Source organism: Zonotrichia albicollis, chromosome 3 (assembly GCF_047830755.1).
Source record: "Zonotrichia albicollis isolate bZonAlb1 chromosome 3, bZonAlb1.hap1, whole genome shotgun sequence".
NCBI lineage: Eukaryota > Metazoa > Chordata > Aves > Passeriformes > Passerellidae > Zonotrichia > Zonotrichia albicollis.
The window spans coordinates 38,807,013-38,830,584 of NC_133821.1; the positions used below are offsets into that span (position 1 = coordinate 38,807,013).

At 43.9% G+C, this 23,572-nt stretch overlaps 1 protein-coding gene and 1 long non-coding RNA gene across 4 annotated transcripts in view; both read right to left on the reverse strand.

Moving 5' to 3' along the window:
• Positions 1-3,708: 3,708 nt before the first annotated feature.
• On the reverse strand, positions 3,709-16,719 carry CALM2 (calmodulin 2). The gene is made up of 6 exons (XM_074537210.1): positions 16,561-16,719; positions 12,316-12,346; positions 7,224-7,367; positions 7,040-7,146; positions 6,043-6,178; positions 3,709-4,607 (listed from the first exon to the last, which is right to left on the reverse strand). Exons 1-6 carry the CDS (start codon positions 16,561-16,563, stop codon positions 4,579-4,581), a joined length of 450 nt encoding a protein of 149 aa, XP_074393311.1. The 5' UTR covers positions 16,564-16,719; the 3' UTR covers positions 3,709-4,578.
• A 1,119-nt stretch (positions 16,720-17,838) lies between these two features.
• LOC141728502 (uncharacterized) overlaps positions 17,839-23,572 on the reverse strand; it is a 37,324-nt gene continuing 31,590 nt past the window's right edge. For all 3 annotated transcript variants that reach the window (XR_012579478.1, XR_012579477.1, XR_012579479.1), the window contains exon 4: positions 17,839-22,199. This is a non-coding gene — a long non-coding RNA (uncharacterized LOC141728502). The remainder of the gene's footprint in view (positions 22,200-23,572) is intronic.

The following is a 23,572-nucleotide window of genomic DNA, read 5'->3' on the forward strand; positions in this document are numbered from 1 at the left end:
CCCTTTTTAGTGTATACACAGCTATCAACAACTGAATTCTTCAAAAACAGAGTAAATAGAAAACCTGACAAGCCATCTATTCTTGTAGGAGAAAACTTTTTTTCCAAAGCCAGAAACTGGAGCAGATATAAGCTAGTTCTCCTCATTCCAATCACAAACATGTACTAAATTATAAAGGGAGTTATAAATAGAAAAGAGAACTCTCAAATTCTCTGTCATCTTTCTCCATCCCAAAGACAATTCAACCTCCTTTCCAAGGTTCTGTGAAGCATAGGTATAAAATGTAGTACACGAATTTCAGAATTGTCTGAACCTTTTGGTTAAGATGACATTTTTTTCTTTATACTCACATTGCATCCCCCAGAATATCAATATACATTGCCATCTCAAAACCTACTATTCTCATTGGTAAAAAAAGATTACTTTTCAAGACTCAATTTTACAGAAGTTTTGCAGAGCTGAATGCTTTTAACTGAGAAGTCTGATTTTAAAAACCGAGTTAAACTTAATTGTCTATTACAGCATGAAGACTTCCATAGAAAAGCCATTTTTAAAAGCAGTACTTGAAGGAAAAATTTTCAAGTGTCTCTAGTATTTCCCACCCACCACCACTGGAAATGGCCAGCAAGGAGATTATGGGAACTCCTCTTAGTTGCTCAACAGTTAGCAAACCAGTTTTTCTCTAAACTGGCCTGAGTCCAATAGACACAGTATAGTCCCAGAAGCGACACACACAAATGCAGGAAAGCAGTAAATGTATTACTCATGGTGCCCAGGTGGTTGGTGAACAATCTCCAAGAGCAGCAGGCATGGCTGCCTGAGCCCTGAGAGCCCAGAACAGCCAGGGTGCATTGCCTGCAGCGGGGCCAGCAGCTGCACTCCTGCATCACCTGCTCCTCTACCTTCTAAGCTATAGTATCACCCAAATAGTAAGACTGATCTGATTAGCAGGCCCTTAATCCTCACTAACCTTCTCCTTTAGCCATTAGCTATCATTAATTTATTAAATGTTCTTCTGACAGGCTGCAAATTGTCCAGTTACCACAATTACTCATCCAGCCATGCACTTCTCCCATCAAAACTCCACAACCACAAGTGATAATGAGCAGCTTTTTCAGGATGGCTCACCTACAACGCTGAGGTAGTGTCTTACTCCTGCCTGGTGATTCCTAAAGCTACTAGGGAGTGTTAGAGACTGACTCTAAAACTTACCAGGCTGTGCCATGCAACTGTGGATCCTCTTTCACTGGAAGGGTCACCAGATGAAGGTAGGGTTGGACATAACAGTTAAGCCCAGGAAGCTAGCAGGAGCACTTCTGGGAATCATTTAGCTTGGCACAAACCTCTTGAGATCACCTAGCCCAACTCCCTGCTCAAAGCAGGAGCTGCTGGAGACATTTGCCCAGCATGTCATCAGCTGGGTTTTGAATCTGCACAGATTCCACACCTGTGTTTTACCACTTACTGTAAAAGAAGTCATTTGTCCTGTTCAAAGAGAGTATTTTCAAATCTAGGCCCATCTCCCCTTGCCAGTGGTGCTAAGATTAATCTGGCTGTCTTCATTCCCTCCTCTCAGGGATCACTAGGATGTCCCCCTAGGCCTACACAGGGAAGCATCTTTGGGCCTAAGATCTCCCACCTCCATGTTCAGCTTGGACTAAAACACCACCAGCTGTTTCACTGCACTGCTGTGCCACAAAAGCTTTTGTTTGAGCTGGAACAGAACATGAGAACCTCCACACTATTTGACAGGATGATGGATTGTCTCTTGTAAAGCTTTCAGAAACTGAACTTGAAATGTCAGAGTGTTCCTACATACACACACAAACATCCAGAAAACTGCCTAGTGACCCAAGGCCTGTTTCACAATTGCAAAAGCACCTGCAAGTGCACCTCAGCCAAAAGGTTCGTGACCCATGCCATTAGCTTCCACCACACCTGACTTACTCTGTCTCACAAGACATTCTTCCACTAGCAGAAAGTACTGAAATCTACCACTCCCATCCTGCAGGTAAAGAATTAAGTAAACCGAGCTCTAAGACTTCAATTACTGACCTAGAAATCGGGCATTTCATTTAGCTAACAGTAACATGGACACTCACCCTAAACAAAACCAGAAGCTTTAATTCCCGACACTAGAACACCCCAAGCAGGGAACAGATAAAGTGACTGTAAATAAAAGTGGCCTTCTCACACATTCATCTTGACAAAGGCTATTCTCTTGGCTAAGGCAGTCTTTCATCATCCTTGTGGGTCCCCCTTCTAACTCAGAATGTTGGGATATTGTGATATTCCATTGGAGATCTTTTCATCTTAGATGTTTCTATGTGCATACTGAGCTGTAGCAGATGACTGAACGGGTTAAGTGTGATTCCCAACCTACTGCAAATCAAGGCACCAGATCAGCTAAACCAAAAATTCTTGTCAGATCCCTGTTTGCATTACTTACCTATAAAAATGAGACATCCAATACTCCAGCAATTCAGAATCTCAGGTGGTTGTTCTGATGCTTCTGGAAAACTTTCTTCAACCTGTGCCATCCTAAGTATGTCTTGCCCCAAGCTCTTAGAAGCACAGGATGAAGACTGGGTAGGAAGTGTCAGTTTGGTAACTTACTTTCTAGAAGGCAAATCCTAACTGCTAGGAAATTTAGAAAAACTGCATAAGCTTCCTGAATCAGTGGCAGCACACAAACAGCAGTTCTAAGGCATTCCAATGCTGGCTATCAAAACACTTTTGACAAGCCTTCTCTGGAAAATCAATAGAGCTGTTCAGAGTCCTCGGAGAGCAGAGCTTTAAGATCAGTGACCATAAACACTCGATTAAGTGCTCCTGAATTTGGATTGAACAGCTGTCCTAATTTTAGATGCTCACTGCATTTATAAATACATCAGAGATGATTGGAACAGTTTTAAAAATTAGGTAACTGCAGAGCTGGGAGCACTGCATGGTACCCAGAGGCAGGGGCCAATGCTTTGTTTAAAGGCCAGCAGAACCCCCAGACAAGATAACCATACTGCACATGTACAGTCAAGGCAGTTGTTGCCAGCAGAGAAGCAATGGGCACGAGCAGCCTCTGGCATTCTTTTGAGTTCTTGGATTCATCCTTGGTAGAAACCAGGTTTGTCTTCCACTTTAACAAAAATTAAACCTTGACAGAAAACTAGTGCTAGAAGCACAGTCATGCTCAATAAGAAATGAGGAAGAGAATGTTTTCCTCTGTACTTTGAGCTGACTGCATTCTGAATGGCAACTCAGACATGGCAGTTTCAGAAAAGCCCAAGTGTGAGACTAAGTTACCCCAATGTAGCAACTGACAGGGAATAAACTCCAAAATAATTAAAAGAAAGCAAACAGGTTTAGTTGTCCGAACAAGGAATTTTAATTTTAGGTCAACTATTGAACTAGGTCAACATCCAGTTCACAATGTCTACAGATAGTGGGCATAGCCAGTCACTACGGTAAGTTTATTGAAGCACCAAGCTCCACACAAGACTGTAAAATACATTTTAAACTACTAGTAAGAAAGCTTCTTCAAGTCAACAATACTATTAAGGGCCAGAGTTTAAGGACTAAGTTTTCACCTTCCAAGCTATTTTAAGACAGCCAATCCATTGCATAAGCAAACCAAACTGCTACATACTGAAACACAGAGCAGCAACTGCATTGAACAATTCCTGTAAATAATTCAAGGATACATTGAAACAGTATGGGTAAATTGTAATTTTTTATTGGAAAACAAATATACAACTTGGAATGGATTTGAGGCAAATCGTGCCATAAGCAGATTTTTTTGAAAATAAGTGGCTAAACAAAGTTTAAAAAGCATAGTAACAAGAGGAGAAAATGTTTTCTGGCACAGGACCAGCAGTACAAAAAAACTTGTGTACGAGTACCTGGATAAATCACCCGTTTTGCATTAGTGCAACTTAAGTTTCATATTGTTGACTGTCAATCGTCTACAACGTTAAGACTCCACATTTCAACAACATGTTACAGGTATGGCCACAAACAAGTTACCGTGAAGTAAGCTAGGAGAATGACTTTTACAGTGCATTAGCCACACGATATATGCTATTCACATCATTTTATCCTGCAGGTAAGCTGCAGGAGTCCTCTTCCTCCCATCACAGAAAGGGGTAAAAACTCCTATGTACTCGAGAACTAGAACCAGCATGTTGCTTGAACTAAGGATCAGCTAATGCACGGTAAACCCTGGCTTACTTTATGTAACTTGTCACACTAGTCATACCTAAGTTTCCTAGAGAAAGCTACTTTTTTAATAGACAATCCAGATGTTCCCTCAGTTAACCAACTTCATCTAACTTTAGATGTGCAGAAGGGCTTAAATATCCAGAGTAAGCCACATGCAACATTTGTTACTTAGATCAATTTTCCAAAAATCAGAACAATGACAGTAAGATAAAGGAGAAAAACATGGAGGAATGGCCTTCTAATTACTATACATGCATAATCTTTTGACAGTAAGGGAAAAACCTTTTACAGATAAGTTACAAACAGAGAAAAGGCAAATAAACAATTTTGTACAAGAAATTTAACACATTCTGTACAACGTCTTCACTTCGCTGTCATCATTTGTACAAACTCTGTAAAAGGAAAGAGTTGCATAGGTTATTTGAAGGAAAAAAATATTAATTGCAAGATCTGAGAAGTGGCCTTACTAGTGCTGAACATTGATTCAAAACTGCATTTTCAGTTACAGTCAAAAAAACATCTTCAAGACAGTCCTCTTTTTCACTAATCACACCTAAACTCCTCCTATTTTTAATGGCAAAAGGCCTTTATTTTTCCATAAGAGTTGGTCCATCAGTGAACTGGATAACAGCCTTACTTCCAAGACAAAACATTAGAGGGTCCTATGCCCACAGACTTACAGATGGGGACAAAATATCCAAGAATGACTAAAAGATCCCTACAAATCACACTGAAGTGACAATCAACTAAGAAACTGTACAGGCAGACTTTGTGTTGGTTTGAACTTTTATTTTCCAGAGAGGAATAGTTAAGTATTTTATTTTGCCTGGCTGGCTTTAAGCAAGCAACTGATTCAATGCTTAGTCATAAACCATTTTAAGTTCGAACCCACAAAACAGGATTCTACATTCATCTTGCTGAACCATAGTTTCAGGTACAATAATGACAGGAAACCCAGAACCTAAGAGGAGTTAACTGGCTGCTCAAGCTTTGAAAGAGCAACTGGAAACAATCGGGACACAGACACTCTCCAGTGCCAGTCTCTGAACAGCCTACTCAAACAGTGATGAAGCAGCAGCCTTGTACATAAAAGTTACTTTTCACTCACAGATGTCTGTGTACCCTTAGGCCACAATGAAAAAGGCCTTAAAGGGAAGGCATATCTACACCTCAGAAATAGCACAGATTATCTGAAAGTACCCTAGATGTTTTCTGTAACATATTAAAAAGTCAAGCTTAGTGTGTCTCAGCTGCAAACAACTGTCTAAAGGAACTCCTGCTTGCATGACTTCATTTACAGTTCAATGTCAGGAAGAAAGGAAGAAATAGAAAGAAATTACTGTTGTAGCCGATTTACATGAAATAAATGTATTTAGAGTATCTTCTGAAGGTCTTGAAATTTCTGCATATTTTAGAGGCTTTCCCTTTTCATCAGCAAGTAATTTTAAAAGCATTGAGGACAAATGAGTGACATCCCACAGCCAGGTCAACATGCATTAGTTAACAGTATGAACAGCACATGAACATCTCTTGACAACTTGCTTATTCTAATGGTCATTAGACATCATTAGATTTACAAAGTCAATTCTTACCCTGTACAACCAAATAGCCCTTTTTTGCCTTTGGCACAAAGGCAGCAATAACACTTAAACTCATTGAGAGGTACACAATGTACATACTAATTGAAGATTAGCTAAAAGGAACACTGTGTGTTCAGATGAACTTGTCTGAACACTGCCCTATTTAAACTTGGTGTGGCTAACAGCACCCGCACAAGTACGAGCATGACAAGTGCTACACCAAAAGAAACAATTAACAACTCCTTACCTTCATAGTTTACTTGACCATCACCATCAATGTCTGCTTCCCTAATCATTTCATCAACTTCTTCATCTGTTAGCTTCTCCCCCAGATTTGTCATCACATGGCGGAGTTCTGCAGCACTAATGTAACCGTTACCATCCTGGGAGGAGAAAAAGGAACACTGGAATAGACTTGCCTAAGGCCTAATGACTTAACTATAACTTAAGAACATTGCAGAGCAAATTGAGCATTAAGAAGGTAACACAGCCTTAAGCACCAGCATTTGCTCAAGGTATGTGAGAGCTGTAAGCATATCTTCAGCACTGTCCAATGTCTTTGGGCACTGTAAGCTTATAGCCTTTGACTGTCCTATTATGACATTTTTAAACCATGAACAATGCAATCACCCCCTTTTGCAACTTCTTAGGTGATGGATGCCTGCTAAATCACATGACTGTGGTTCAAGTGGTGATTTCTCAGAACAGAAGCTACTTATCTGATGTGCCTGTTTCATGGGAGTCCAGCATAAAGCCACAAGGACTTCAGAGATCGATCACTTGTACATATCCCAGTACGAGTTGGGACACTGAATATTGAAGTATTGGTGTACACTAACTCAACTGAAGTGTTCCTTCCCACACCCCAAGGCACTTCACATCATGTTTTCAGCTCCAAGGTGCATCTTAAGTAAGCTGAGTAACTTCAGATTCTTTTAGCAATTTACTTAGCAAAGACTACATAAGACTTACAACATTAACATTTTAAATACTTAAAACAATTTCCTGCCAGTCATCTGGAAGTATTTCAGTATCACAGCGAGCAGTACTTTAAATTATGTCACTTACTACTATCCTGACAAATCCTCTGACTTTCCCATACCACCACAGTAGGCTGAGCTTTAGGGTGACTGCCCAGCCTAGAGGCTCTGTGACAGGAGAGTACCCCTCAGATCTGTGAGCAAGCACGTTAGAAGCAGAGCAAGTTTTCTTAACAGAAATGTTCCACGCAGACATTACAGTACCTTGTCAAAGACACGGAACGCTTCTCTAATTTCTTCTTCACTATCTGTATCTTTCATTTTTCTTGCCATCATTGTCAGAAACTCTGGAAAGTCAATTGTGCCATTGCCTGAAAGGTTGAAAAATCGTTGTTAGAAAAATATGGTTTAGGCACTTGACTAATTTACTGATCAGTAAAGTTCTTACCATCAGCATCTACTTCATTGATCATATCCTGTAGCTCTGCTTCTGTGGGGTTTTGACCAAGTGATCTCATCACTGTCCCCAACTCCTTTGTAGTTATAGTACCATCACCATCCTTGTCAAATAGTGAAAAAGCTTCTTTGAATTCTGTACAAAACAGAAAAAAAAAGTTAATCCCTTAAGCTTTGAAATGTTAATCAAATTCACTGCTACTGATTGCTGCAAGTTACAAAATTTGATTTCAGTCTTTAAGAAAATTTTGGTACACTGTTCAGCCTGCTGTAATTGCAATGGCAATATGGCAACATCAGCATCTGAAAACACACCCACCAGTCTACTGATGAACCACAGCCTGACCTAAATTAGGATGGAAGGTCATCCATTTCCAAAAGACTCAGATGTTTGTTACTGTCTATCTTGAATAAGGGCTCCTAATATGGCGCTGAAATAGCTGTCTGCAACTACAATGATCCGCATCCTTGGTAGGAATTGCATCTCAAAATAAAACAATATGGAACTGCCACGAGAAAATTGAAAATGGTACTTTAAAGGTACGTATGCCACAGCTGAATAGCACTTTTATTACTGATAGAGATGAGTCAACGGAAAAAGGTATTATCAGACCAAACTACACCCAAGTTTCTCAATATAAGCCACTTCCGCTGGACACAGATGTCTGAACATTTTATGCTACCACAATGGTTCAAAGAAGAAAGCCACTGGAGTCTTCATGCTGAAAGGCTGCTCACAAAACTGCTCCAGCCCTACTGTTTCCTGAAACAGCCTCCACAGAAATGTTTCTGACTGGTCCTAAGACTGCTTTGCTGTGCTTCAACACCATCTCTTAACCCCCTACACAATGGCTGTACCGTGGCCAGGAATATTAATACAAGCATAACATGTTTAATTGTCCAGTCCAAAAATGGAGTTGGTTTTCATCCATGCCATCTGTCTTTGGCCACAGACCTCAAACCAGCTCACTGCACTGCGCAAGCTCACACACACACGGCAGTTAAGCAAGAGCATCTTGTCCATTCCTTTGCAGACTTCCGATCCCTTCCCAGCTTTCCAGCCATCTCAGAGATCATGGCTCTGGACAGCCTGTCAGCTCAAGGGTACTCCTGCATCAGAACTATTTCCAGTTACTGGTTTTTTTTCAACATTTCCATGCAGCCAGCTTTCAGATGGTGGGTTTCCCAGACCAGAATCAGTCACAGTAAAAGTTGTGTTTCCACATGACCTGATGAAGCCTTTACTTCATACTCTGAAACTCTTGAGGTGAGTACAAGCTGGCAAGTATTAAAAATTCAACTATAAAGATAGGTTTTTATAGCTCATGAATACAGCTACAACACCAGAGTCACACAGTCACATCCCACAGAGGGGAAAAACCCCACTACTCTTCTACATTTAAGTCTCAAGTGTCCCAAGAGCCAACCCCCACTGTTTAGCCCAACAGAATCAGAGCAAGGCTACCACAGGACCAGTAGAAACAGTTTCAAGCCAGTATGTAAAAAATCACCAAGCAGAAACAAGGAGATACAACCTATATCTGGAATTCCTTCCAAATGGTCTCTGGGGGCTAGTTTTAGTTATCTTGCAGGCAACAAACAGATTTCTTAGGGCTAAGGTCCTACACCAGGGAAGAAAATGCTTTTGGGTCAATCCTAGTAGACATTCACATTCTATCATGGAAGAACCTCAAAAGGGGAAAGTTGCATCCTCATGAAGAGTCAAGTGCTCAAGCGTTATTCAAAACATTTAGCTGTTAACCTCTTCATCCTTCATGTGAAAGGCAACCACCACTAACCCAACATAAAGCACATTTCACAGTACTGCAGTGACTCTGCTTAGAAAGGGCTATGCTTCATTCATATACAAAACTCAAAGACTTGCTTTCTGTAAGATGGGCATTTTAGTGGTGTATTATCAACCATTCCAAGGGCAACTCTACCCTTCTTTTACTCAAAGTTGCAATAGGTTAAGAAGCAACCAGCTAAAAATCATAAAGAAAATAAAGCAAGTTGAAGATTAACAGCCTATTCCTGCTTGAAATGCTGAATCAAGTCAAGAATACCACTAGAATACCTCTCTAACCACTTCCAGGAACCACCTCCAGTAATTAGAACAAAGGAGTGACAACATACACAGATGCAGTTAGACTACAACAATAACAACCTGGCATAGCTTTGGAGGATTTGCAGCCATGGCTAGTGAAGGCACCTATGAAACACTGAAGTCTAATGAGCAACTCAATTCTGGCATCCTGCAACATAAGGTGATAAAACATACCAGGCACACTTAAACACCATGATTCCATATAGCATATAAAGCAAATCCTCTTTATTCCATACCAAACTGGCAAAAATGAAAAGTTTCTGCTAAGGCTACACGGTCTCAGCCTTTCCACTCTTCTGAAAAGCATCCTGCATCCTGAGAAAAAGACTGCTTCCAGGTCCCGTGAAAGACATGCTAATCCAACAATGTGAACTCTAAGAGCCCAGCTCAGAATGTTCTTTTAAGCAGCCATAAGTTCTGAGGCATCTGTGCACCACATCACCTTTCCAAATGAAGGGGCAACCTTCAGTGACCTAATATGTTCAGTGAACCAGGACTACCATATCCACTGCTACACAATTTAGCCAGCTATGTCTGGAACTTTCATAGCAGAATGTCAATTGTTCTCTTCACAGCTAGCAGGACCTCAACGCTTCAACATGTCTGTTTCTACGATGACAAATTTTAAATTCCTGTTGTGGCCAAATCCCCAACAGAGAACCACAGCACACTAAAGGAACAAGGCAGTGAACACCACACATAGGCCTGCTTGCACACAGAGCCCATTCAGAACTCTGGACTCCAGGGGAAGGACAGCTCACTTGGCCAGCTGGCTTTGGGACAAAAGAATCTTCAGGCTGCTCGGCCATCTGACCACCCAGGTAGTCCTGACCCCATTACCTCTGTAATACAACACTTACCCAAAGGGAGAGCCACTTAGCAACTTCAGTTCTTACTGAATAAAACTGCAGCCACTATTACCATTCTGTAGCTACTTGGCTTTCAGTATCAGTCTTTCATATAAACAAAATCTGGAAAGGTTTTCACCCCGACCTACACTGACAAGAAGCTTCAGTGCTATTTGATCAGCATGTTCCACAGGAAATGCCATCTGGAACCTTAAACAACTGCACTGTGATGCTTCACAGCAGAGGGGGAAGGATTTAAGTCCTGGGGAAGTGGCTGCTTTACGTACTCTGGTGTTCTGTCTTAGGAATGGCAATGGAATGTCACCTCTGCCTTGCAGTACCATTTCCTATGAGTGCCTCCAAACCAAACGCTACAGATCCCCAGGGAAGCTCAGTTGGAATGGTGGTGGCTCAAGTTCTTGTAGCCAGTCTCTGTGTACCATTTAAACTGTGTCTTTAAGAGTTTTCCCATGCAAGACCAGATGCAACCTCTCCTAAGCAGTGCTGAGAATGATTCCTTCACACACCACCAGTGGGCACAACCGAGGTTCATGGTTTACTTGCAAATACATTTGCTTAACAAAACATCACAGCTGCCCAGAAAGTGGCAGGCCTTTTTACATTGGCCACTAAGATATACTTTTAATCCTTCCATGCAGTTGAAAGCCTCTGGTCCTGTATGACAGACTCATCAATATCTACTTTTGCCTCAGAGGAGTACATGATCATTACTGAATACATAACGTTGACACTAATCCCAAGGTAGTGTTAAAAAGCTTCCTGATTATATTCCATAATTAGCTACATCAACTAATAAAGCTTTGACAATTAACAATTAGAACAATGAACCATTATTGGAAAGACAGCAGCGACAACTGATAAAGCCTGCTCTAACTAAACTGATCACAAAACCCTTATGCTATGTAGGCCAGTTCCCAAAAAAAAAAACCAACCCGAAGTTGAACTAAATTTGGCTTGTGCTTACTTGTAAGACACTACCATGGCAACAAGTAAATAGACTAAGGACTTTCCACAAAACCATAATTAGTCTCCTTTGAGTAAAAGCAGGCTTCTAAAGACTAAAAGCTACAGAAGAATGTTCTTAACACTTCAGATTTGGCAATTATGGCAAAAACAAACCAGCTCATAATGACACTTCTGTTTAATACAGTGTCCTCAAGAGCTGCACCATAACTAAACAGAAGTATCTCAGAGGCTGTTCTTCGTATGCCTGCCCTGGTACTATTAGCTCAGCAGAACCCAACATCCTCTAAAGTAATTTCAGGGGACAGTTATGCACACTAAGACTTTCCAGTATTAACACTATACACTTGTCAGATCAAAATCATGACATTCTTGAACATGTGTGGCAAAGCTGAATTCTGCATTACCAGCTTTAAGTCCCATGTATTACTGCAGTTAAGATCAGTCTGCTGAGAGCAATGGGACCGATGAGTTTGTGCAGCCTGCATGGGTAGGACATAACAACCCCAAGTTGTTGCCATCAGTAAATGGCTGCCAGGGCACATAACCTGTTTCTAGGGGGCCAACACCAAGATATAACAGATGCATATTTATTTAAGCATTTCAGAGCAAGTGCCAGACCATCAGAGCAGCACACACAACACTTGTGTCCAAGTACACAATACAGTTCCAAATATGGAATATCAAGAGTTGTCATCATGAAAGCCAGTCTCTGCTGTCATCAACAAGAGCCACTCAAACATCTCTGCTGACAGGAGACAGCAAAGTAAATTATTTTTGCCTTCTGTTAAAAAAGCACTGCAGATTCCAAGCCTTCACCAGATCTGTTGTCATCCCCTGTGCCCCACTCCCCCTTTCAGTCTGCAATTGGGACAATTTTGTCGTCATGAGAGAATAATCACCAGTTTACTAGCCAGAAAAGCTGTGAGGATTGTTTAACTATAGTAACTGCACAACTAGAACTCATTATATCCATGGTGCTTTTACAGTAGATAAGCCTTTAAAAATTAGGTGACAAATTAAAACATTCCACCATAATACTTTAGTATCTAAGAAAGCTAAATATCTTGTGTAACACAGACTGTCACTGGATTAGGAGACGTGCCAGGTCAAGCAGGAGTAACAATACCACACAAAAACCTCACCTGCAATCTGCTCTTCTGTCAGTTGATCAGCCTGCAATAAAAGAGAATATGATTAGAGTTGGAGCAAAAGTTCAAGGCAAAATAAGACAGACTTGTAGAGGCCTCTGAGTATGGTAATTGCTCTTCAGGACTGATTTGTAACATTCTAGAATAGTTCTAATAAAGCTCAAAAGTCATCAGGATTGCTTGCTAAGTAGAACTGGCAGCCTTTTATCCTCTCCAGACCCTGCAATATCCCGTACACTCAAGTAATAGATTACCACGTGTACCAATCAATCAATAACCCAAGCAGTGCCAGCAAGATCAAGGCCCCTTTAGAACCACAGACTGGTTTGAAAAACTCATTTACACAGCACACTACCAGCTTCAGCTTCAACACAAAACACTTTAGGTCTCAGTAAGGCAACAGTAACCTCCAAGTGCCAATTTTAAGGCAGATTAGCTAAATCAGAAAAACATACTCCTCAATAGAATGAAACCATCCCCTGATTTACATGAAACTCCATGTCCAAGACCTGGCTGTAAAAGACAAGCCACCAGCTCCAGTCCAAATGGGTCATTTCAGTGGCATACAGCCTATCTACACCTTTTTTTAGTCCATTGACTGCACTGACTCAGTTAACATAAGGTAACATGGACAACAGAGAAAGGCTCTGCAGTCTAAGACAATTTCTGCATCAGCTGGGTAAGCTCCAGTGTATGCCTCATTCTCCTCTCTCACCAGTTTTGAATTCATTGGATTTGATAGCAATGAAAACCATCAATCTTTCAGGCCAAACCCAAAATGAACTTTGCTCTTGAAAGGGCATCACGTTTGAGGACTGTAGAAATGCTCTCCCTGTGTTCTCAAACCAGATGATTCTTCAAATTCTGGATAGCTTGAGTGGAGTTGCAGTAACAAGATAACACACCTCCTCCTAAGGGAAACTTCCTGAGCTCTTTACTGAAGCAAAAAAAATACAGAAAAGACATATTCACCACAGAAATACACCACTGCTTTTTTAGCTTCTTTCCTGTTGTGACCATTTAAGCAGCAACTTTTTTATAATTACTGCAATATTGACTGAAAAACTTTGTCATAACTATGCCCACCAAATCCTCACTCCACATTAGCATCTGTCAGGGGAAGACTTAGAAAAATTCATTTACAATACCTGTCAATTTTTACTTTGCCAATTTCAATTACATTTTCATGCTGCATGGGAACATGTAAGTTACCAGCTGCTGGTTATTCTTCCTGTAACAGAAGTGAAGGTGGCTGCTTGAGCAGTGGTACAAATGCTGAACTGCTTACAAAGCCCTCTGTGCACACAGGACAGCAAGGGCCCAAGGTAAGGCCACACTCAGGCTGGGGCTCACCTACTCTAAGAACCAAGACCACACTACTGAGCAACTCCTGCAGCAGCAATGGGAATTGGCAGCTACAGATTCATCTCTGCTGCAGGAATATTCCCATGCAGGTTCCACCTTTTGTTAGAAAAGACTGGCATGGCAGCAGTACTGCTGAGAACAGAACCAATTCAAAACCAAGCCTTGGGATGGAAGTGTTCTGCTGGTCACTTAGCAGAAGCCTAACAGATTTTCCCCTGGCTACGGAGTATCATTAACACAGACTCATACCTTTGCATGCTATTTACATTTTTATTGTTTGAGTCAAGAGAATGATGTGCTACATTTCCATAAGATATTTATATCTATTGAAAACTGTAGATCAGATTTAAGCAGTAAGAACCTAGTTTATTTATTTAGGTCAATACTTATGGGTTACAAAGTTGAGTCACATACTGTTTTATATAAACAATTTTATACAGAGACATGACATAGCAGTATGTAAGTTGTTATGCATTCCCAAACTCTTTCTTCTTTATAAGCTCTTCCAGCAATTTAAGATCCCTAACCACGAATTTGGATGAACTCTGACAATATCTGTAAGAGGTGCAGTGTTTGAGAAGAGCACAAAGCTTATTAGAAGGCACAGGTATGAAGCAGTTGAAAGATAAGCGGGGAGGTGGGGCAAGGTTGAACAAACACCATCTGTACTCTGCAGTGCCGGGCTCTGCGGGCGCTGCTGCGCAACAGCAGTAAAAGGCGGAGCCAGCGAGCCTGCCAGCTCGCAGCCTGCCGTGCCACCCAGGTGGAGGGAGCAGCCCGGAGCCCTGCCTGCCGCTCGCAGGCCGCCGTGGCTTTCCTGGAGGGGCCTCCCGGAGCGCTCTGTGATGGTGCAGCACACGCGTGACAGCGCGCACACTCGTCCCCGTGCTGTCAAACGCCGGCTGTGAGGCGCCCACGCTGGAGCTCGGACATGCCCTCACTGCGGCCGAGAACCACCCGAAACCCTCATTTGATGCCATCGCAGCTTTGACGTGGCTTTCTGCGATTCACGTTGCAGCACCTGAATTTTCATTGCAACAGCCCCCATCCCCCCCACGCGCAGGCTGTGCGGAGGGCCTGACAAAGGAGCCAAAGCTCCCGGGAAAGCAGGGGAGCCGCTGTGCCGTGTGCGCGGCCGTTGTGTGGCACACGCAGCCTCTAGAGGTGGAGTTCCCTCACAGCCGCTATGGCTGCGGCGCAGTCACAGGGCGGGAGCGCTGCCCAGGGCGCAGCTACAGGGCCGGCGACACCGCTTCCCTCCGAGACCTCGCTCCTCGCTGCGCTTCGCAGGCGCACCTGAGGGAACAGCTCTGCTCTGGCAGGAATGACTAAGGAACAACAACCGGACTAGACTATATGGACTAAAGTCAGGTTTATGTAGGTTAGCTTGTTTTGGGAACAAATAATTCTGTCTTATCTCGTATGGGCAACACTGGTCAGTCACAGGCTGAGCCAGTCTGGTCTGTCGGGATGAACTATAACCACAGTCAAAGTGTCACTGTGCCTCCTGGACACACCCATTTTTACACGGACCTTGCTTGAAGATACTCCATTTTTGGTTCTGCACAGATGATGACTAAATGCAGTAAGTCTTTTGTTACTACATTCATTGCCGGTTTTTCCCCCCTGCTTTATGGACGGTTTGCTGTGTAAGTTCACAATTCAAGCTAAAGAATAAATTCAGGCTTCTATTCACCAAATTTCTTTGCCCGGAGACAGCATTTCAAAAACCCTTAAAATTTAAGTAGCCATCGTTCACATTAAACGTGATGAGCTGACAGTCATTTGATTCCTCAGAAGAATATAATGAATGAGAAGACAATTCCACTCTACTGCATCTTCTCTTAATGCAGAGATAGCACTAAGTGGTCAGTGGTGCTGCTTTTGCAACAGAAATGCTCCTTTTAGTACCTTTCTCAGCATCCACTTGTTCTAATTTTAAAAAACCAACAAACGTTAAACTCACATCCTTTAGACTGAATTTGAAACCATTCTCCGATATCACAAAATACGTTCTATTTCGATAGTGGATTACAATTCTAAACGCCTCGCTAGTAATATTAAAAACGCAGGACTGTCCTCCGCAATGACCAAAACGGGAAGCAAAAATTATTAAAAAAAAAAAATCAAAAAAACAAATAATCCCTTATCCAACAGAGCCACCAACAGCATGGCGCTACCACAGAATCGACAGGGGCTCCAACGCGAGCTGACAACAGGTCTAGCGAGGAGGGCGATGGTGCAGTGAGGCACAGCCTGCCCCTCATCATCATGCTGCTCAGAAGCTGCTGGGCTCCGCAGTGCATTATTATGACCAGGCGCAGCACACCTCGCTAGCGAGCCGGACAGCTCAGGCTGCCTCATTCAGCAGCACACGCCGAGAGCAGGGAGGGAGGAAGCGATAAGAAAGCAGAGCTGGTGCCATCGTGGCAAGCTCCTTTCCCCCCTCCTCCCAAGCCTGCGGGTCCCCTCCCAGGAGGGACCGCTATCCGTCGCTCCCCCCGGCAACGCCCGGCGCCGCCTCACGGCGCTCCCGCCGACCCAGGGACCGTTTGGATTTGAATCCACACCAACGCCCCAGGGCGGGAAAGGGACCCGGGCGGGACCCGCCGCCACCGCCACCACCACTTCCTCCCACGCAAACGGCGCCTCCGAGCGGGACCCTCCGCCCCGGCCTGAGCCCGCCGGCAGCGGCGAGGGTCAGCTTCATCCCTCCCCACACACTTCTGCCCGCGACCTCGCCCCACAGCAGCCAACCCCCCCTCCTCCCCCCCGCCCCCCATCTGCACCGAACTCAGCCGCCCCCATCCCTCCGCACCGCATCGCAGCGGCGCCCGCCGGACCCCGCGGCTGCCCCGTGCCCGGGGAACTCACCATGGTGGCTCGGCCTGGCTGCGGGGTGCGGTGGGAGCTGAGGGCTGCACGGGGCGCACGCTGCGCGACCTTCCCGCTGCACGGCTCGCCTCACACTGAGTCCTGCCCGCCCGCCGGCGGCGCCTCATAAACCGCCTCACCGCCCGGATCGCTCCGCGCCGCTCCCTCCCCCTCCCCTTCCCCCGACAGTGAAGTGGGTTGCGAAACGAGTCCCGGCTCTGCGCGCTCTCCTCGCAGGGCACCCCGCACCCCGAGTGCCGCTCCTTCTGCCCCACAGCCCCGGCGCAGGAAGGAGCGAGCTGCGGAGAACTGGGGGAAGCAACGCTTGTGAAACGGCGCGGGGAATGGGGGCAGCGAGAGAAGGGGGGCGGGGACCGGGGCTAGGGACTATTTCTCTGTGCGGAAGAGGATTTTAGGAAAAAATGCCGAGGAGTGTGGGGACTCCGTAAGGAGGGCGCTGATTGGTGGGTTCGTACCTGCAATGCGTCACTCGGACATGCACACTCTGGGCTGGGAAGGCGGGCACCCCTCCCCCCGCCCGCAGTGCGTGAGGGCCGGAGCAGCCCCGCAGCCCCGCGGAGCAGCCGCTGCCGCCGCGCCGGGCCCGGCCCCCGGCCCAGGGCGGCAGCCGCGTCTCCCGGAGCGCCTTTGCTACAGCGTTTCGAGCCACTGTCTCCGTGCTGCGCACCGGAAAGCCTCACCCACACAGAGTTACCAAATGAGACTCGCTCTGTATCCACCACAGTCTAGAAAAATTCCCACCTCGCGCTGCAGGCTAGAGATGCTTCATCGCTTGGTAGCGTGGTTGAAAAGAATAGATTTCACAGAATCAGTTCGGTTGGGAACGATCGCTGAGATCACCGAGTCCAAGCCGTGACCGATCTCCACCATGTAACTAGACCGTGGCACCGAGTGCCATATCCAGGCTTTCCTTAAACACCTCCAGGGATGGTGACTCCACCATCACCTTCCTGGGCGGCCCATTCCAATGTCTAATCTCCCTTTCTCTGAAGAAACTCCTCCGCACGTCCAACCTAAACCTCTCCTCTTCGACATTTTCCCTTTTCCTCCCCCATTTCCCCTGCTAGGAATCGCATATGTCCTGGTCCCGTGCCTAAGCACAGGTGGCCAGCAATTCTGAGCAAAAATCTGGAGTCTTGTAAGGGTTTCCTGTAAGACGCATTTGGAAAAATGGTTCCAGATGCAATTTTCAAACTTGCACATGTATTTTCAAAGATAATTCAACACAGAGCTGCAATATTGGCTGAGTCTGGTGACAGCAAATCTACCTGTCGTCTGTGAAAAGCACAGCACTCATTTTCAGGACCATAAATATATTATTAAACTTTGGGGGCCTGAGTTAAAGTTTTCTGACCCAAGTTTGAACAAAAATCACAATACCAATCCCATTTCAATGTGATCACAACCTACTTCCACATTTATTGAAATAATTATTTAGTTGATATTTACACAGTATGTCAACAAATAGTTTTTATGTTTATCAGGACTCAAACTACAGCAATGGCTCTCACTAAAGAGGTTTTACTCATCTCAGTTCTTCACAGTCTTTGGTTTATAGGCCACAGAAATAGGATGTGCTTGAGATGGGACTGGCATGAATGAACTCAGAAAACAAAAATTCTGTGAGTTTTTCCTCCTGAACATTAATTCAAATTCTCAGGGCTGCTTTCTTTTCGGGATCTTGTATCCACTGAATTCAGAAGCAAATAGGAGGGGGAAAAACAGAAGAAGGCCTAATTTCTTAAAATAATCAAGGACCCCTTTATTAAGTACAGTGCCTCTCATCCTCGCTTGGTGTTCATAGGCAGTACATAAAACAGCACCATAAAAGCTGGCCTTCAGCCTTGAAATCTACCTGCAGTTACTGTTTTGTGATGCACTGCTTTGTTAAGCCTCCTTTGCCTTTACCTGTATTTATACTCCACAAATCAAGCACATCTGAACTATTGTCTTTTCAAACTCTGATAACATTTTTTCAATGTGTAATGTGTACCTGGATGAATAAATTACTTCCCAGAGCAGGCAATGACTGCCAAGGTTATTGTTACCCGTGCTTCCTCCAACCACTGCCATAGGAAGCAGGAGCAAATCCCTGCCTGTGGTCTGGCTATGCTGGATGCAGACAGCTGAGCTTCAGTTGAATTTTCCTCTTCCCTGATACCCCCTTTGGTTCAATTTTAAGGCTTGCTCTGACATGCCCAACTTCTTTACACTTCTAGAGGCGTGAATCTGTGCAGAAAAGTTCTTGACCAAAAAAAATTCATCACCTGCTCTAGATCTGGGATAAAAATGGCATAGCAGCACTCAGGGTGCATTCCTATGACACCCTCAAATCTGGAGCAGAGCAGAGTGCTGGTGCATTTTGTGGAGCAAAACCATCTCCTGTAGATACCTTAGCTTGGGGCCTGGCCACAGATTGCCCTCAGGTGCGTGGTGCTGAGCCTGATGTGCCAAGACCTCTCTTTGGCATCTGCCTTTTATCCTCACACTACCTCAGAGAGGCAAAACATTGTGGCACCTAGGTTGCTCAGGTGCCCAGGCTCAGGGAATCTGTTGAGATGTTGTAAATCTGCATTTCTGTGAAACTGGTCCTGAGGGATTTGATGAAAAATATGTGGAAGGGCTGTATTGAGATAGCAAATTCTGACTGAGTCCTGTTCCTGGAGTTTGCTACTGGCCACTACAAGCATGGAGGCTATGGGAAACATGAGGGCCACAGCATGAGTGAGTTGAAGGCTCATTAATTATGGCTTAAGGGTCTGCTGAGGAGCAGGGACTTGAATGCAAGGGTCCCAGAGAACCTGACCGCCATCCTGTATGTTTTTGTGTATGTCCCTTAAAGGATTTGGTATCTGTAATTTGAATGAAATTCTTCATTCTCTTTTTAGTTACATTTAGTTTTCTCTAAAGAAATGGTCATTCAGAGCATCCTCCCTCTGCTGTGTGTTTCTTAGGCCTCCTGCTTCCTTGATCTCTCTCACTCTCCCTCTCTTCCATTTCTCTGTTCTTATGTGTCTCCTTTTTTCCATCTGCATTTTCCTACAGCAGCACCCATTTCCTGTGGGTTTCATCACCACCCCCACCCTGCTTCCATCTGTTGAAGAGATCAGCCACGAAGTTAAGTTGCAATTACACTACCCGTGAAATTACACCAACACTTCCAGTGCCATTACTAAGCATTAAAGAGAACACCCCGGCAAAATTAATGCCAGAGGGGGGAATTTGCCCCTTGCACACATGGGTTGTTGGCAACCTCAGGTAGGTAAACCAGCAATCCTCAGGTATGCTGGGGTAGCCAGAGAGGCAGAATTACTTTTCAGCAGCCTAGCTGACACTCTCTGCAGCCTGCATGTGCCACGAGAGGCAGGGAAATACATCAAATCACTGGCCCCAGCTGCAGGCTGTGACTCTGGCACCTCTGACAGAGCAATAATGGGAAATGAAGGTAATTTCTCTGTTGCAATGGTCAGGTATAGTTCTACCAGCTCTGTCTTTTCAATATGATAATTTCTCTCTCTGCTATGTAATTTAATAAATTTGTCAATGTTTGTGATCTTTGCTTTTTTCCTTCCCCCTCAACACAAAAATACAGTTTTACAAAAGTACAGTTTAAGGATTAGGGCAGCAAATTAGAAAAGCAATTTGAGTGCCAAGGTTAGATGAGCTGTATATGCCAGCAATTTTCACAGTTACTCTTTGTGGTATATTTAATATTGTGTAAATGCAATTTGTTCTATCATTTTAATAATAACTTTAGTGGATCATTTGGACTGATGTATGCAGAATGCTGTGCCATGGTACAAAAATGCTATAGCTGCTTCCTCAAGATTATTGTGATGATTTGAACAACCAAATTAGAAATTAACTGCAAATTTTATAAGTGAATTTCTGAGATAAGAAGAAAAAAGTTCTTTATTTATCATAAGTACTAACACTTAGCATTTCACTGCTGCATACAGAAGGAAAATTGCTCATGGCTCTTTTCCCATAATGGGTCTGATTTTTTCCAACTTTTCTGTAACAGAACCTGCCCCCCTGAGAAAGGCCTCAATTCCAGCTTCATGGGCATAAAACTAAGATGGAAATCAAGATTTATCCACCCAGATGTATTTGGAAGGCCCGTTCAGCCCTCAGCAAGGAAAAACTTAGTTATCTACAAAATTTTAAGGTGCTAAATGAGACATCTCAGCTTCTGGTATCCTGAGAGCATCTATTGATGAAACAAGCCAGAATGCTGAGAACTGGCTACCCCCACCTCACCTGGTTGGCAGCAGTGGAAAGAAATACCCAGAGGCTTATGGACTGTGTTGGATGGAAGACACCTCCTCGAATACAAACATGGTTGTGGGAATAATTGCACTTTCTCCTTGCATGTTGGAAGCCTTGACCTGTCCTTTGTGCCTGGTCCCTAGAGCACTCACACCTGCACTGCATAGTGCCCCTAATCATGGGCATAGCATTTCTTCCCCTGGGGACTATGGACAGGTAATTCCTCCACACTTCACTTTCTGTGGGAAGAGCACGTACAAGAGCAGTACCTGGCACAAGGGACTGCATTACCTGCTCTCAGAATATACCTATGGATGTGTCAATGCTGAACATGACCCAGGCATATCCCAACCAGCTTTTAGGTAACTCAGACAGGAGTACCAGGGCAGCTCTAGCAGTGTGGTGCCTTCCATGGAGCACCAGACCCACTGGAGAAGCCAGGCAAGTTTGCAGCCAGCAGATACAGAGCTCTGTTGTTGGGATTACACTGCTCCCCTCCTCAAGACTAGATGTTGTAAAGCTGATTCAGGTGACCTAAAACTGACTCTTTAACTATATTGTGACCACTCACCAACACAAAACAAGACACGAGAGTCCAAAAAGGCAGGTAGGTGTGCTCACTCACATAAAACTGAGAGGCCGGAGGAAGGGACAATATCTAATATTGTGCTCTAGACTAGTATTGAGAGTAAAAAGCCAATGGGACTCACAATCTTTTTCTTTTTTTCTTAGTTTCAAAGAGAAACTGCTTCCATTTTATGAGGATTTCTGATGGAACATTGTCCACAAACCTGCAGTATTTTCTGTGCTCCTATGAGAATAACCTAGCTCTAGGTCTTCATCTCACCAGTGTTTCATTTTGGAAGATGAGAATGCTGCCTGGGCTGAGGCAGTAAGAGATCCCATTTTTGAACCGTGTTCTTGAAGTACAAGAATTGATGGCCCTCACACAAACTCTGAGCAAGCTCTTACTTTTTCTGTGTTTCACTTTCTAAAATACTTTAATAGGAGGGAAAGCATAAACCCCATATTTACTCCGAGATAACAGAAATCCCACAGTCATCATCTTTAGTACAGTTCTGTTTTCCTAGGAGTGGAAATAATACTGTAACACTTACAAAAGGCAGCATAAAGTCCAGGAAATTGCAGGATGTATTCCAATATTTTCAGATTCTGCAAAGGCTTCTTTTTCTTTCCTTTGAGCTGTAAGAGGAAGCCATCAGGAGTCAGCAGCTCTCCCAACCATGGGGCAGAAGCCTTTCTCTGTGAGAAGCACCACCCAGTTCTTATCATCACAGCTTGACAAGATGCATCCAAGCAACTGTTTAAACTTCCCCTCATGTGAAGATCTAGGAAGACAGTGGTCAAGGAAGTACTTGGTAATTCTCCATTTTGACAAGAAGAAATAAGAGGAAAAATATGCTTTTTTGGATCTGAAGGCTCTTCGTTTTGGTGGCTTTCTACATGGAAGGTTTTCATCCTGACATATTATTTCTTTATTAACAAACAAAAAGGACAGAATCATAGGTAACTATTAAAAAATTCCTGGGGGAGGCAAAGCACTGCTTATAATAGAGTTATTGCTGCAGCCTTAATTAGGGCATGGTGCCAAATACCTCTGTGATGAAAAACAAATCGATGTAATGATGCTTTCCCGTTACCTTTTTTTTGGAGTAATTAAATGTCACAAAATATTTTCCATACTTCCTACTGGGGACCAGGGCATATGGGACTGATTTACAGTAGAAGTCAAATGATTTTCTTTAAAACCAGTGCAGGCAAACAGACTTCTGGAACTGAAAGTTAAAATATATTTTCCTTTTCACCACAGCAAAGGTGAAGTACTTATTGACTGTAAAATTTGAAATACAGTGTAGAACCTGACTAGATTAATTTAGTATATCTACTTCCCTTTTTCACCCAAACATACATTGTTTCACCTCAGCTGAAACTGTTCTGGAAATTCAAACCCTGTCATTAAGTCTTGTGCTCTAAGATCCTGCATGTTTAAAGAGATTTATGTCCACACACACTGACAGCTGAAGAATCCACCTCTGTTGAATTCAGTAGGCTTTTCACTGGCTTTCCTTCAGCAGGTCACATCCTGAGCATCTTACTCACTTTTTCCTCTATTTCCACTCAGGCATGCTTTCAGAGGGGTTTATCCAACACAAGGGCCGATTAAATACTGAGCAAACAGTTCAGAATTTGGCTGCCTTTATAAATAATGATTCACAGGTTTGATTTAGCTACAGATGAGCCTGAGCCACAAAAAAAAAAAAAAAAAAAAAATTGCATCTGGATCCTAACTGTGTCAACTCCCATGGCAGAGATTTTTTTTTCCCAGCCAAAGCTTGGCCTGAAAGTTCATGCAGAAAGACAAACTGTGAATCAGAAGCCTGCACCAGTGCCCCGGGTGAAGTGGGTACCAAGATAGCCTGCAGCCACATGCCAGCTTGCCATTGACCTTTTATCTGCATAAATAGTCCTGACCTTTGGGCTGCTCAAATTAGTGCAAGCTGCTCGAGCAGGCAATATCACAGCCCTCTGCTGCTCAGGCTGCTTCTCTCTGCCTCTTCCCTCTCGTGCCATCTCCTTCACTGGGCGGTGAAGGCAGGTGGGGACATGGGACAGCTTTCTTACCTCTGGGACATCCTCTGCCTTGAAGGAAATCCACCACTGGCCGGGTGGGACTGTACCAAAGCCTCATCACATCAACTCA

Excerpts from the sequence above, each read along its gene's own strand:
- CALM2 (XM_074537210.1), bottom strand. Across the intron at positions 7,368-12,315 it reads GACAGAAGAGCAGATTGCAG|AATTCAAAGAAGCTTTTTCA; the intron begins GTGAGGTTTTTG and ends TGTTTTGTACAG. Across the intron at positions 7,147-7,223 it reads CAATGAAGTAGATGCTGATG|GCAATGGCACAATTGACTTT; the intron begins GTAAGAACTTTA and ends TCAACCTTTCAG.